This window comes from Protopterus annectens, chromosome 13.part0 (genome assembly GCF_019279795.1).
Source record: "Protopterus annectens isolate FY-2018-M chromosome 13.part0, PAN1.0, whole genome shotgun sequence".
NCBI lineage: Eukaryota > Metazoa > Chordata > Ceratodontiformes > Protopteridae > Protopterus > Protopterus annectens.
This window is the reverse complement of record NC_056747.1, coordinates 1,225,956,507-1,225,970,660: the sequence shown is the minus strand read 5'-3', so window position 1 is coordinate 1,225,970,660 and position 14,154 is coordinate 1,225,956,507. Positions and strand designations below refer to the sequence as shown.

At 41.7% G+C, this 14,154-nt stretch overlaps 1 protein-coding gene across 1 annotated transcript in view; it reads left to right on the top strand.

Moving 5' to 3' along the window:
- The window catches only part of NSF (N-ethylmaleimide sensitive factor, vesicle fusing ATPase), a 1,516,106-nt gene that overhangs the window by 1,477,515 nt on the left and 24,437 nt on the right, over window positions 1-14,154 (top strand). Inside the window, exon 20 of the mRNA XM_044055231.1 lies at window positions 6,697-6,752. Coding sequence (XP_043911166.1) covers window positions 6,697-6,752 — 56 coding nt within the window. The remainder of the gene's footprint in view (window positions 1-6,696; window positions 6,753-14,154) is intronic.

Below are 14,154 nucleotides of genomic sequence, written 5' to 3'. Positions count from 1 at the left end.
CTAAGCCTTATTCTGTTCCTCCTGCCTTGCTGGATGCCTTTTACACTGCTTCTCAAGCTCCCGATTCCCAGCCCCCTGCTCCCAAAAAACCTGATAGGTTTTATAAAGTGCCTGATGATTGCAGGTTTCTTTATAAGTGCCCCTCTTCTGACCCTTCTGTGGTTTTGGTTGCCTCTGATAAGCCTTTTGAGCTGTTTCCTTTTACAAAGTTGCTTCCTTCTGACAGGACAGCACAACTAGGGAGAGGCTGGGTAAGAACGTGTATACTTCTGCTACCCTGGCCTTTAGAGCTGTGAAATATCAGACACATATGACTTTGGCTGTTCTCTCTCAGGCCTGTCACGTTATGTCAGATCTTCCTCATTCTGAGGGGAAGACTTCAGCTCTTTCCTTACTAGGGACATCTTAGGTTGCTCACCATTCCATTAAATGCGGCTATGATGCAGCTGATGTCTCATCTAGGGTTGCTGCTTTTGGTTCTGTTTTGAGGAGCTATTCCTGGCTGTGACTTCAACCTTCAGCTGTTGATATCAAATCTAAATTGATGGATGCTCCTCTGGATAATGAGGATTTGTTTGCTGGTGGTGCTGCTGCTGAGTTGTTTAAGTCCCTGCAAGAAAGGGTAACCCTTGCAAGATTTGATGTATTTTTGTTTCACGTGTTCCCAGATTTCAAAGGAATTATCGTATCAACCCTGTTTTTGTTTGTAGATAGTCTTGCCCTCCCCCAAAGGCAAAAAGATTGGGATAAGGGTTCCACCTGTTAAGGCTATCTAAACTACTTTCTTCTACCCAGAATCCCTCCTTTTCCTGACAGACCAGGTGCTGTCTTCTCTGTGTCTTTCCCTGTCCTTTCCTATTTGGTTAAAGGTCACCTAAGACTCCTGTGTGAGTTCCATAATTTGCCAGGGGTATTTCATGATTTGGAAATGTCTTCCCCCTTTTTGGGCATTCCTCAGCCTCCTGAGGAACAACCGCCATTTTTTCCAGAGGTACTTCAGGGTCTGTTGGCTTAAGGAACTATTCAAGAAATTCTGACACGTCAGAAGAAGGGCTTTTAAACCATATTGTTCCTGGTCCCTAGGAACGAAGACACCTGGACACTCATTTTGCATCTTTCTCAGCTAAACACGTTTTTTGAAGGTTCCTTCCTTTCAGATGCTATGCCTTCAAACCTTGTTTCATCTTATGCTTCTTCTGGCTTTTCTCATTTTATTTATTTATTAATTATTTATTTCATTTGTTAACTGGGTAATGTCCAACTGGGCCAGAAGCCCGTTTTCAGTGGAGACCCAGGGAGAAAAGCTCCAAGAAGGTTACATAGAATGTTTCAGATATAAGATAATATTTGAGATGAGCAAATTTTAGCACAAAAAAACTAGAACATAAATATTCATGCAAATGCAAATAGAAACTGCAAATAAACTTCAGTCTACAAGGTTCCTAACATGGTGTCTACAAAGCAAGCAAAATTAAACAAACATCAGTGTATTGTACAATTACTGCTGGGTGGACTGAGCCCGAGCGTAGCGAGGGTGAACGAAGTGGGGCCTACACCCAGGACAACAGACAGTGCAGTGAGAGGCAATGAGTCATTCTCAGTGAAAAGGCCAAATAGAGAGTTTGAAGGATAAGAAAAAGAAAAGAAGAGGAAGGGCAAAGAGAGAGCTGAGAGACAGAGAAAAAGTTAGGAGGAAAACCTCTGTTTGCAGAGTGACAGTGTGCTTGGACGGTGGAAATGAGCTTTAGCAAGCAGAAGCAGGTAAGTATTGAGTGGTGAGCAGTAGGGATTTGGTTCGGATAAGAAGAAGAGTAAACAAGACAGCATTAGAGCAAGGGTAGGGAGGGCTGCATAAGGGAGTAGGAGAATGGAGAAAAAGAGCCACTGACATGAGTGAGTGAGGTAGACAGAAAGGAAAAGGGACTCAGAAAAAAGTATGGTTGGGAGTGTAGGAAGAGGATACAGAGAGACACTGAGACAACGACTAAGCACAGGTGTGAGTGAATTAAACAATAGCAGGCTTTGAGCAGGGGTGGACAGAGGGTGAAGAAAAAGACATAAACCCAGGGCAGGTATAAAATAGGTGGGCTAGGAATAGGGTGCTGGGGTCCCCTATCTTAAGGCTATACACCACCAGGTTTGTGCTGACTAGGTCTAGTATGCTCAGCTGTTTTATCTACTAACCATACAATATACACATACATGTACTGTTAGAAGAGGTTTTAGCTGGTGGTAGTAGGCAGAAAGCGGCAGTTTCAGTTTGGTTCAGTACGTTCTCTGGAAATTCCCAGGATTAATTGCTCAGGGGCAAAGGCCAGAGGAACAGATTAATGGACTGGAAGGTAAAAAGATAAGAATAAGTGAAATTGTATAAAGCAAGAAGGCTTCCCTGGATCTCAAGGATGCGTACCTTCATATTCCTATTCATCCCATTTTCAGGATGTTTTTACGTTTCTCTGTTTCTTCCTGACATTTTCAGTTCTCTGCTTTCCCCTTTAGCCTCTCTACTGCTCCAAGTGTCTTCACCAAATGCCTTGCTCCTGTGGTTGCTTTTTGCAGATTGAGAGGAATACAGATCTTCCCTTACCTGGATAACCTGCACATTCAGGCCTCCTCCAGAGAATTTAATTCAGCATCTTCACTTTATTTGCCTTCTGCAAAGCTTGGTGTTTACTGTAAACTCCCAAAAATAGTTCCTGACTTCTCCTCAGGATCATGTTTTTCAAGGGTGCAGGCTTCAGACTGTTCCAATGCTGGCATCTTTGCATCCTCCCAAGGTGTTAACTCTGATTGCTTTCTTTCAATCCCTTCTTCCCCTGGCTTCAATTACAGGCATAGCTCTCAACTGTCCAGATTTTTACCTCATATTCTTTGGTCTTTTCCTCATAAATTGTGTGGTTTTCTGGCAAATCACTAGGATAATCCCAGGATTGAAGTCACTAAATAATGGCATACATTTGAGTTTCATACTTCATATCCTTCAGAAAATGCATGGTAACACAAATCCTCTTATTCTAATGATTTTCTAAGTTTCATAGAGCAATATTTAAAATCTGTCTCTAATTTTGTTAGGCTTTATCCAGATTTCTTGCACTAAGAAGTTGAGAGGTATGATTACAGCCAGGGAGTTTCTCAGGGCTCTGGGTTACATGGCTTCTATCATTCCCATACTTCTTCTGGCCAAGCTTCATATGAGAAAGCTCTAGTGGTTTCTAAAGTTGGGTTGGCTTCAACATTCTCATCCTTTAGATTTTCTAGTACCCCTTCTTCCATGTCTCAAGCTGGAATTTCAGTGGTGGATTCAGCAGTTGTCCCTTAACTCTGGGCTGCCTTTTCAACCTCTAGTCCTTTGTCATGATCACTTCACAGATGCCTCGGACGTAGGATGGGGGGGGGGGTTCCTCCTTCAGTCCTCAGAAAGTGCAGGGCCTTTGGTCTCTTCGACAAAAAAAGACCACACTGGCTGTTCAGGACTTTCATTTTGTTTTCCTTTCAGGGTGCCTCAGAATTCTCACAGACAATACCACAGTGATGTGCTATATCAACAAGCAAGGAGGGTCAGAGTCTTATTTCCTGTGCAGACTAGCTCCTCAGGTTTGGGATATAGCTGTCCAGTATCGGGTAACCCTTCAGGCAGTTCATATTCCCTCAGATCAGAAAGTAGTGGCAGAACCTCTGAGCAGGTCAATAAGACAATCCTACAAGTGGATGCTTCACAGGTATGTGTTTCTGGACATGGTCCACCAGTGGGGTACTCCTCAAGTAGATCTATTTGCCTCCCCTCTGAACAGACAGCTTCCTTTGTTTTGCACCAGATGCCCATGTCCTCTGGCCTGGAAGGTGGATGCCCTGTCTTTTTCATGGAAGGGCATTTTTCTTTGTCCTCCCTCTCTTGCTCTCCTTCTGAAGGTCCTGTTCAAGATAAAATAGTATGCTCCCAAAATCTTGCTGGTGACTTCCTTTTGGTCCAGACAGCATTGGTTCCTTATTCTTTGGTATCCTTTAGACACCTTTTTTCTGAGGACATCTTTCAGATTCTGCAGGAGGCTAGGAAACCCACTGCTAGAAAATCTTATTTGTCCAAATGGAATAGATTTTCTGTCTGTTGTCTTTCTGTTAACCTGGATCCACTTACTGTGGATGTTCCTTTGGTTCTCTCTTATTTGTGTGAATTGTTCAATGCTGGGTTGACATATTCTTCTGTCAATGCCCACCTGTCAGGTCTTTCTGCCTGTCTGCCTTTGACTCCCCCTTTGGCTTCTAGTTTGAGACCCAACAGTTTCTTAAAGACATCCTTCACATTAGGCCTCCCAGGAAGCCTGTTCCTCCTTCAGGGACCTTAATTTTGTTTTAGAAAAAATGACTCAGGCTCCTCTTGAGCCTGCAGCTTCAGCTTCATTACATCATTGTTCTTGGAAGACTGTTCTTCGTTTGGCCCTTACATCTGCCAGATGGGTGTCTGAGCTGCAAGCCCTTATGGCTGTCTCTTCTTTTATGCATTTTTTTTTTCATAAGGACAAGGCTGTCTGTTCATACTAATCCTTCTTTTATGGCCAAGGTGGTTAATGATTTATCTATTAATCAGTCTATTCATTTGCCCACCTTTTCCCTTCTCCACAATTAGCTAGTGAGAAGGTTCTTTGCACCTTGGATTTGCGTAGACAATTCGGATATTATTTGGATAAAACTGAAGCCATTCATAAATCTGAGCAGCTTTTTGTTTCCTTTTATCCTAGGTCTTTAGGTTAAGCTGTTTCCAAGCAAACCATTTCTTCTTGGATATCTAACGTTATTTCTTTTTGTTATTCCTTTTACAGGAAGAGCTTTCCTTCTGTCTGTTAAGGCTCATTCAACTAGGGCTGTAGCATCTTCTGGTGCTTTTTTCAAGGGTTTGGATAGCAATTCTGTTCTTCAGGCAGCTACCTGGACTTGTGTGCTTACTTTTACCAAGCACTGTAAGTTAGATGTGATTTCCAGGGCCATTCTTCATGGCTTTCTGTAGGGCTCTGCTGGACCTTCCTCCTCCCAGTCTTTCTCCTGAGCTATTGTACTTTTCCCTTTTGTAATGAATACTGAAACAGTAACATGGAAGGACAAGTACAGTTGTGTAAAATCTTACCCTAATAGTAGATGTCCTTCTCTTTACTGTTGCAGTATTCACTCCACCCCCCCCCCTTGCTTCTTTTTTCCTTCTGGATGTATTTATCTACTACTACTATCCTTAGACTGTTGCTCCTTCTGGAGCTTTTCAGTTCTGAGGATGGTACTTCTGGATGTCAGCTTTATGTCCTGTGCCATGCGCAGGGAGCATATGAGTTGTATGGTGTACCCATTACAACCTGAAGGCTTTGGTGTACTGACCATTCATCGGGCTGCCTTAGGCAGGGTATCCCTATTCTACTAAATACTGCAACAGAGAAGAGAAGGACATGTACTGTTATGGTAAGATTTTACACAACTGTACTTTATTGTAGACTGGTACTAGAATGCCTGTTCTCCAGTCAAATGGGATACACCTCTGTCTCCATACTGCTGTGAGTTTCCTGAGGCACCATTTCCCCCAGCTCATCTCGCATCTGAGCCTGCTGCTTTCCCTGATTTAATTTTCCTTAGTGCTGTTCTAACTTCTAGGGTGGGCTGTTTGCCATGTTAGTGTTGTGCTTCTTTGTAAGATCTAATGAGAAAGCCAGTGCTTAAGTGTACACTGCTGTGCAGGTGACATACAGTTGTACCTGTCCTCCTATTAGGAGCATATAGTGAATGTAAATTCCTTTTTGGATGATCTGGAAGCTAACCACCACAAGGTGTGTTGTATTTGGTTAAAACTTGATAATTCCAATACTTGGGCCTTGACAATTCATGCCACCCTCCTAGATTCCTCTTTCTCACCTTTGTTACAGTTTACAGCTTTATGGTGGCAGTAAATCAAGGTTTCTGTTTACAGTGAGTAATCATGGATTCATTGTCAGTGATTAGCTGTCACTCAAGGGCCACCTGTCTACTATTAAGTCATCACATTTTGACTTTAGAATTATCACCACGATTAAGCACTCAGCATCACTTGAAGATCTCTCTGCAGTAGCTAGTGTCTTGGAGGCTTTATGTCTTGAATATTGTACTACCTTTTTCCTCGTTTCTCAGCAATGGAATTGATTGATTCTAGCTTATGCTGAACTCTACTGCATGATTTTTTTGTTTTGTTTTCACCATTACCGACATATTATTCACATGCTATGAGACGTAAATAGACTATCCACTATTTTTCCGTTCTTATTGAAAATTCTGCTATTGACATTTTTAATTTAAACTTGAATATTTTGAAACATTTGGTATTTGAACTGCGTGTACAGAACTTACTGTAATGGCTTCAGGTATGTTCTGCCTCGGCTTGCCCTCAAATGATCTCTTAAAACCTTGCTTACTGTAATGGTCTGAACAGTTTATTCAGTATTATTTGCATAAACATTGTGATCTGTCAATATAACTTATATTTGCTTTATTTTTGTATTTTATCCTGTTTAAAATGCTTAATTTAACCAGACTAATAAATGTTAATTTTAATTTTTCATTTGACATTTTTTTTTACTTTCAGTCCATCAAGGTGAATGTTGATGTAGTTTTCTTTAAAAGTATTAGTGCCTTGACTATGTCCATTGTTACATGTATATTCTAATTTTCTTATTTTCACATTTTTAGATGGATCCTGAATATCGTGTGAGGAAATTTCTAACTCTTCTGAAGGAAGAAGGAGCGTATGTTACACTTATTTTTTCTTTTTGCTTTTAATATTTGTTGGGGCATTCTTTTTTAATGTTTACTTTCTGGAGACTTTAAACAAAACTGAAAGAGAGGAAAAAAGAAGGGGAGACTTGAAACAACACAGAATGGAATTTGAGCCTCATTCCAAAATATGTGTGGAAGTGAGTTCAATGTGTAGTTAACTATATGTATAAATCGGTTCCACGATTCATCCTTTTTCTTACTTTTATCCGTATCTCGCCAGTTTGAGAAAGAACTGCCATATTTTGTCCTAAATACTGTAATCTCTTGTCTCTTTATGAGCTAACTATTCTTCTCAAGGTAATGCAAAGGTGTTCATAGGTTCATAGGTAGGTACTAGGCTATCGGCCCTAGGGCCCATACAAGCCTAGCCAAAAACTGTACCCTGGCTTTCGCCACCCAAGAAAATAATTTTCCTGTGCCCCTGTCGAGCAGAGCGACAGAAGTGATCCCCTGGGTGAATTTACCATTTCCCATCCAATCATCAAGATTTTTCTTGAAGAGTGCTAATGAGGAGCTCTGTTTGGCATAGATAGGTAGTCTGTTCCAGAGTATGGGAAGTCTCTGGGGCAGGAATCTATCCCTCCAGCATGTTCTGTTTATTGTGGTGACAAGGTTAAGGTCCCTAGAGCATGTAGCTCGGAGGGATTGGGATTTCTTTAAGTGGAGCATGTCCAACAGCTCTGGGTTTGACATAGCTTTGTATGTTAGGCAGAGATCGCCCCTGAGTAGGCGATATGCGATGGAGTAAAGCTGTAGCTTTTTGAGACGGTCTGCATAGGGCATCTGTTTGAGGCCAGTAATCATCTTTGTGAGGTATTTCTGTGGTCTTTCCAGTTGTTGTAGATGTCTTGTGAGGTACATACCACGAGGGGCGTTGTACTCTATAATGGGTCTAATGAGTGATGAGTAGAGGGGAACAATGACCTCTTTTTTTCTGGATGAGAATCCTTTTGTGATGAGAAGAGCCACGTAGAAGGATTTCCTGACCACTGTGGCGATGTGATTATCAAAGGAGAGACTACTGTCCACCTGTGTCCCAAGGTCTCATCACATTTTCGGCATTAAGTAGACTACCAGCTATGTGGTAGTTCATGGGTACAGAGTTTTTACCAAAGGGGATGACAATACACTTTTTGGCATTGAGCTTCAGGCCATGGCTTTGACACCAGGCATCTGTCTCAGTGAGGCCCTTTTGTAGTTTGTCCACATCGTTAGGAGTTTCGATTATGGCTCCTAGTTTGCAGTCATCTGAAAACTTTGTTAGCCAAAGACCTTCTGTGTTGGCCTGCACTTCAGAGAAGTAGATACCAAACAGTAGAGGACCCAGGACTGAACCCTGTGGTACTCCACTTGTCACTGGTCTGATGTCGGATTTGGAATCTGCTACTTTCACAGTGTGGGTTCTGTCCGTGAGCCAGTTGGCAACCCATCTTGTGACATAGGGATTTATACCTAGTTTAGTGAGCTTATCTATAATTCCAGAGTGGGGGATGGTGTCGAAAGCCTTGGCGAGATCTAGATAAGCTGTGTGAACCATTTTACCCTCATCTATGGCTTTGGTGACTGCTTCAAAGAAGTCAATCAGGTTTAGGAGACATGATCTGCCTTTTACAACTCCAAACTGAGTAGGGTCCAGAGTTTGGAGATTACCAATATCTTTGTTTATGAGTTCCATGATGATACGTTCCATGGCCTTGCAGACCAGGCTCGTCAGGCTAATGGGGCGGTAGTTCCCGGGGTCTCTCGTGGCTCCCCCTTTGTGGAGTGGGATAACTGTCGTGGTGCGCCATTCAGTGGGTACAAAGCCTGAGGTGAGGCTATGATTGAACATGGTGCTTAGGTAGGGTGCCAGTTCATTCTGTAGTTCATGTAGAACGCAGCCTGAGATATTGTCAGGTCCCATGGATGCTGTGTTCTTGGCTTTGGAGAGTGTGTTTTTTTACCTGTGCAGCCGTGATTATAGGAACCTTGCATTCTTCCGGTATAGAGATGGGCCCTCTAGGGGGTGAGAGGGGGGTAAAGTTAGCACTGAACCTATCTGCTAGGATGTTGGCAATATCAGTTGGTTCTGTATATTTAGTGCCATTATGCTGTAACTCAGAGCAGATCTGAGTGTTCCCATTTAGATTCTTGACATAGCTATAGAATGCTTTGTGGTTGTCTTTAGAGTCGGTGGCAATTTTGTTTTCGTAACTAGCTTTGGAGGATTCTATGAGGGATCTCAGCTTCTTACTGAGGTTGACCAGGGAGTTCCTCCAGTCATGGGATTTTACTCTTTTTTGCAACAGTTTCTTTCTTTTGTTGCAGAGTTTGTTTATGGCAGAGGACCACCAGATTTGCTTCCTTTTTTTCGGAGGATAACATCTTGGTTCTATTAGGGATAGCATGATCCACGCACTCGTGTAAGTGCTTATAAAGTGTATTTGTGTAAGATTCGGCAGTCATACCTCTATTGTCCGTCTGCATGGGTGTCATGAAGTTTGCCACTTCTGTCTTAAGAAGTGTGAAGTTGGCTTTTGAGAAGTTTTTTACGATGGTTTCCCTAATTGGGGCTGAGGGTGGGATGTGGATGTCTAGGCTGATAAGCTTGTGGTCGGATCTGACCAACGAGGAATTGACCTCTGGTGTGGAACACCAGTTTCCCATGTTGGTAATGACCAGGTCTAGGATATTGCTGCCCCTGGTGGGGGTGTGAATAAGTTGATCCAAGGCGTTGGAATTTATGAATTCTAGAAAATGTTGAGCAAAAGAGTTGGTACATGAGTAGTTTTCCCAGTTAATGGTGGGGTAGTTGAAATTGCCCATTATTAGGGTGTTGGGTTGTACCCTAATACTTTCCAGTGTATCAAGAAATGAGGAGTGTAAATCCTGGGGCATGGTGGGGGGTCTGTAGCAAGCTACAATTTGGATTGCGGTCTTGCCCAGAGTTAGTTGCACTTGGATAATCTCGGATGCATTATGCTGTGCAACTAGCCTGGAGATGTGGATATCTTTAATGAATATGGACACGCCTCCGCCTTTAGTGCTTCTTTCTGGGTTAGGTGGCCGAAAGGTGTGGTATGAATTGAAGCCTGGTAATGCAGGGCTGCTCTCTGGAGCTTTGAACCAGGTCTATGTCACTGCACAGATGTCAATGTTCTCCATTTTAAGGAGTGCCTCGAGTGAGTGCATTTTGAGGTTTAGACTTCTAGCATTGAGTAGCATTACCCTCATATTTTGCTTGCTTGTACCTGTTACGGTGGTGAATTTATCATTTGAACCTTGCCTAAAAAAGGCACTATAGCGGTGGCAAGAGTCTTAGCCAGTATCCGGAATCCTAAGGGCGACAGGTGCAGGCCATCTCTGGCAAAGCATCGTGGACTGTCGATCATGTCGTCCCAGGCAGACAAATACTGGATCCCCTTAGAATGACACCAGAAGCTTAGCCAATTGTTGAAGTCAATCATTTTGTCCTTGTACTGTGGTATCATTCTGGGTGATGGCAGGATGCTACTCAGGGTTAGGGTCATACCTGCCTGGGATACAAGATCGGAAAGCTCCTCCATGTCTCTTTTGTTGTAGTCCATGGAGGTATGTCTCAGGTCATTTACACCAACATGGACAATGACAGTGTCATATTTGTACTTATTGTGGAGTGACCTGAGTGCATGCATTATGTGGCGGATCCTGGCACCTGACAGGCAGCTGACAGTAACTTTCTCCTTGTTATAGTCTAGTGAGTGGAACATCAGTGTGCCTGACTATAGAGTCACCTATGACTAGAGTGTTGGGTACGTTGTTATGCCTTATGGGCTGTGGTTGAGTGGCACACTGAGTTTGTGGGCTATGTGTCATTTGGGTTGTGTTGGGGGGTGGAGTTTGCTTGCGTTTATGCTTTGGATGTCCCTGATGCTTGGGCAGGTTTTTATTGAGAGCCTCCGCGAATGTAGGTGTGTGTTTTGTGTTTCTATGTGTGTGTTTTGGTGGTGTAGGTTTTGAGGGACTGTCTAGTCCAGTCTTGGGTGAAGAGAGCTTTGTTTCCAGTTTGGCTATATAAGTGCATCTCTCACAGGTTGTAGTGTTGGGTGGTAGGAGGAGAGGGTTGTCTGTGTACATGAGGCAATTGCTGCAGTGCCTCAAGATGCCCAGATTCATCAGGTAGACAGGAGAAATCACTGGGAGCTGACCCTTAGACATGCCTGGATAAGTGCTTATTTATTAAGTACTAAAAACTGCTTTCCACTAAGAACATCATTCATTCATTTTCCAGTGCCCTCCCTGTACCATTTAGGGTCACAGAAAAGTCGGATTATATCTTAGCACTGTTTTGACACAAGGAGGAGAAAATGGTCCTGAATATGGTGCTAGTCTGTCTCAAGATGCGCTCACACACGCACGTGCGCACACACACACACACACACACACACACACACACACACACACACACACACACACACACACACACATATGTAAAGTAACATCATGCAGACGTGGGCAGTCTGGAGGATTACCATTTCGCCTATTGCCTGAGCTGAACATCTAGTGAAATCCCATGCAGATATAGAGAGAACATGCAAACTCCACACAGAATGCAAACTCATTTCCTGAACTGGAGAATAAGGTGCTGTGAGATACCCGTGCTTTGCCATTGCATCCATGTGCTGCCCACCTTTAATGCATGAAAAGTGACAATCACTTATTTATCAACAAACTAAATTCAGTACCTACCTCTTCAGGATTCCCACCTGTGCACAATCTCCTGTATGGTTCACCATTGTATCTGTTTTTTTTAATAGTACTTAATTTGTTTTTGTCATTAGAAGGGTTATGTTTTGATATCACACACAATTGCAGGGAAATGGGAGGGTATTCCTCAGTGATGCTTCATTTGGAGGGGGTTCAAAGAGTGGATTTGCCCTCTAACTTAAACAGCAAACGTGGGAGGTAGGGAAGAGAAAGCTAGGGAATTTAAAGGAAACAAAAAACAGAACAGAAGTGGAGATGGCTGAGCCACCAGTACACCTTTAGCATCCACAACCAGCCCCAGCAATATTGGAGCAAGTCCAGGAGGGTAGGTTGGAAGAGGGTGAAGACAAGCTGGTAGACCTGGTGTGGACATTGCGCACTGAGGGTTTGGTCGGTAAAGTGATATCTTAAGGGGGATAAAAAAATCTTTAAAAAAAAAAAAAAAAAGTTCATTTTTAGAGTGATCTAGAAACATTAATGATGTTAAATGTCATTCTCAGGATTTCAGTGAATGCAAACAAAAGCTACAAGAATCAAAAAGTATGTCTGCTGAAGTTACTGTTATATATACCTTCCTGTGTTTTCTCAAGAGGTCATTCAAAATTCAGACAAAGCAGCTTAATCATCAACTCCGTGAAACAAACAATAAGCAACATTTTTTTTTGCAAAGGAGCAATCTCTTTTGCCCTTCCTATTGTGACAAGTTTTACTCCCACACACCCTCTTGTTTGCATATACAAACGTTGGTTGCACAGTCTCAAAGTAAAAAGAAAAGCCACTGTGACTCACAGGTAGTCCATTAATAGAAGCTACACTGGTGGTGATTCAAAGAGTTTTAAGTATCAGGGAATTGATATGGACAAGTCTAAACGTCTCCACTTTGCAGTCAGCCAAGCTTAGGTAAACTGAAATTTTTGCTGTACTGCCAGACAAACCCCCCCCCCCCCCGTACAATGATTTTAGAACGTCTTGTAGTAATCTTTATTGAGTAATACACTTTTCATACACTGCCCGAGAAATACTTCTGTTGCTTATGGTTCCCTGTTGAAATGTTGGGACTCGAAATGCCAAATGCCAGCAAACTTAAAAAAAAAAAAAAGATTGGAAATGCAGGAGAAGAGAGAATCTTGAACATCACTCTTCTCTTTTAAACTTACTTTTTGCAAGGGACAAGCCCCTCTTACCCCCAAATTGGTATAGTCAATCTCCGAGCTCGCCATATGTCAAAGAAAAGTAATATTCCAAGAAATGGCCGTCTAAGACTTGGTATACATAAGTCCGTTTTTTCATTCAGCCTCCTTGTTTTGGGACTCTCTGTAGTGGTTCTCACCATTTCAAATGGTTATCAATACTCGTTCTTCAGTCTGCACTCTTATAAAGGGAAGGTCTGCTATTCGGGGAAAAGTCTTCAGTTGAATGTAATCTGGTGAATGTGTGCTGTGTGCCAGTTAGTGATGATGTTTAAGAAGATGAGCTGTTAGTTAATACAGGGTTTGATTTCTTCCACCTCTTTTTGTCTGCCTGTGTAATTTTAAGGAAGTCACTTAACCAGATAGTGACCCCTGAAAAAGTGACACCTTGTGTCCAGTGGGCTTGTCTGATTATTAAATGTTGCATATATTTTTTAATTTCCCCAATCAGTCAAAACTCTCCCAGATGGATCAGTCCACATAATTGTTTTTTAATCTTTTTTACTGTACTATAAGATCATGTATGAACAGTTTTATAAAGACTAACCAAATAATTCAAACTGTATTAATTAAGAAGCTAACAACATGATTATCTAACTAACAAAAAGATCTACCACTAGACGTCTATCAGAATAAATATTATTAAATATAAACTAAACCACTTTTAGCAAAGACCACTTTTGTATCAAATAAATACTTCATCAGGTTTGTGTGCCAGTAAAAATTATAAAATGAACATGTGTATAAATCTAAAAGTGAAAACCTAAGTAGGATGAAAACCAAAACTATAATTGCTAAGGTGGAAATACAATGACAAATGTTAAAATGAAAGCACTAATGCTATGGGGATCTGGATTATTTGATTAGTCCATATAAAGTGTTAATAAGCTGGTACATTGTAATTTATCTCTAGCTTTTTAGTTTCAGTTTTAGGTAGCACAGTTCTCGTGATTACACTGTGGTGGTAAGGGGGAAGGGGTACTTGATTAAAGGAATGATTGTAATGCTTTTATTGCTGTTAACAGAATCACCCTCTGTAACCACTCCCTTTGCTCTAAATGACCTGATTATGTATAAATAAGGAACGTTTTTGATGCTTTTCATTATACTCAACTAGTATCACTTGTTTGTGTTTCAATAAATGATATTCCATTTGTAACTCGACTGTGGACTACGTACCATTTTTAACTCAATTGTGGACTAAATGCAGTTTTCTATTTTATTATTTTGTATCACATATTTTACAGTTCAATTTTTATTAATGTACTAGGTGCTTAACATAATTCAGGAAGTGAACACCACACCCCCTACCCTGTGAAGTTTCTTCTTAAAAAGATAAATTGTCTATATTGTTTGTCATTTTGCTAAAGCTGGACCTATGCACCCTTTCCACCAACTTTGTCTCCTCTCCTCTATCCGTTCCATTCTTTCTTGAAAGCTACATGCAGTTCATCAG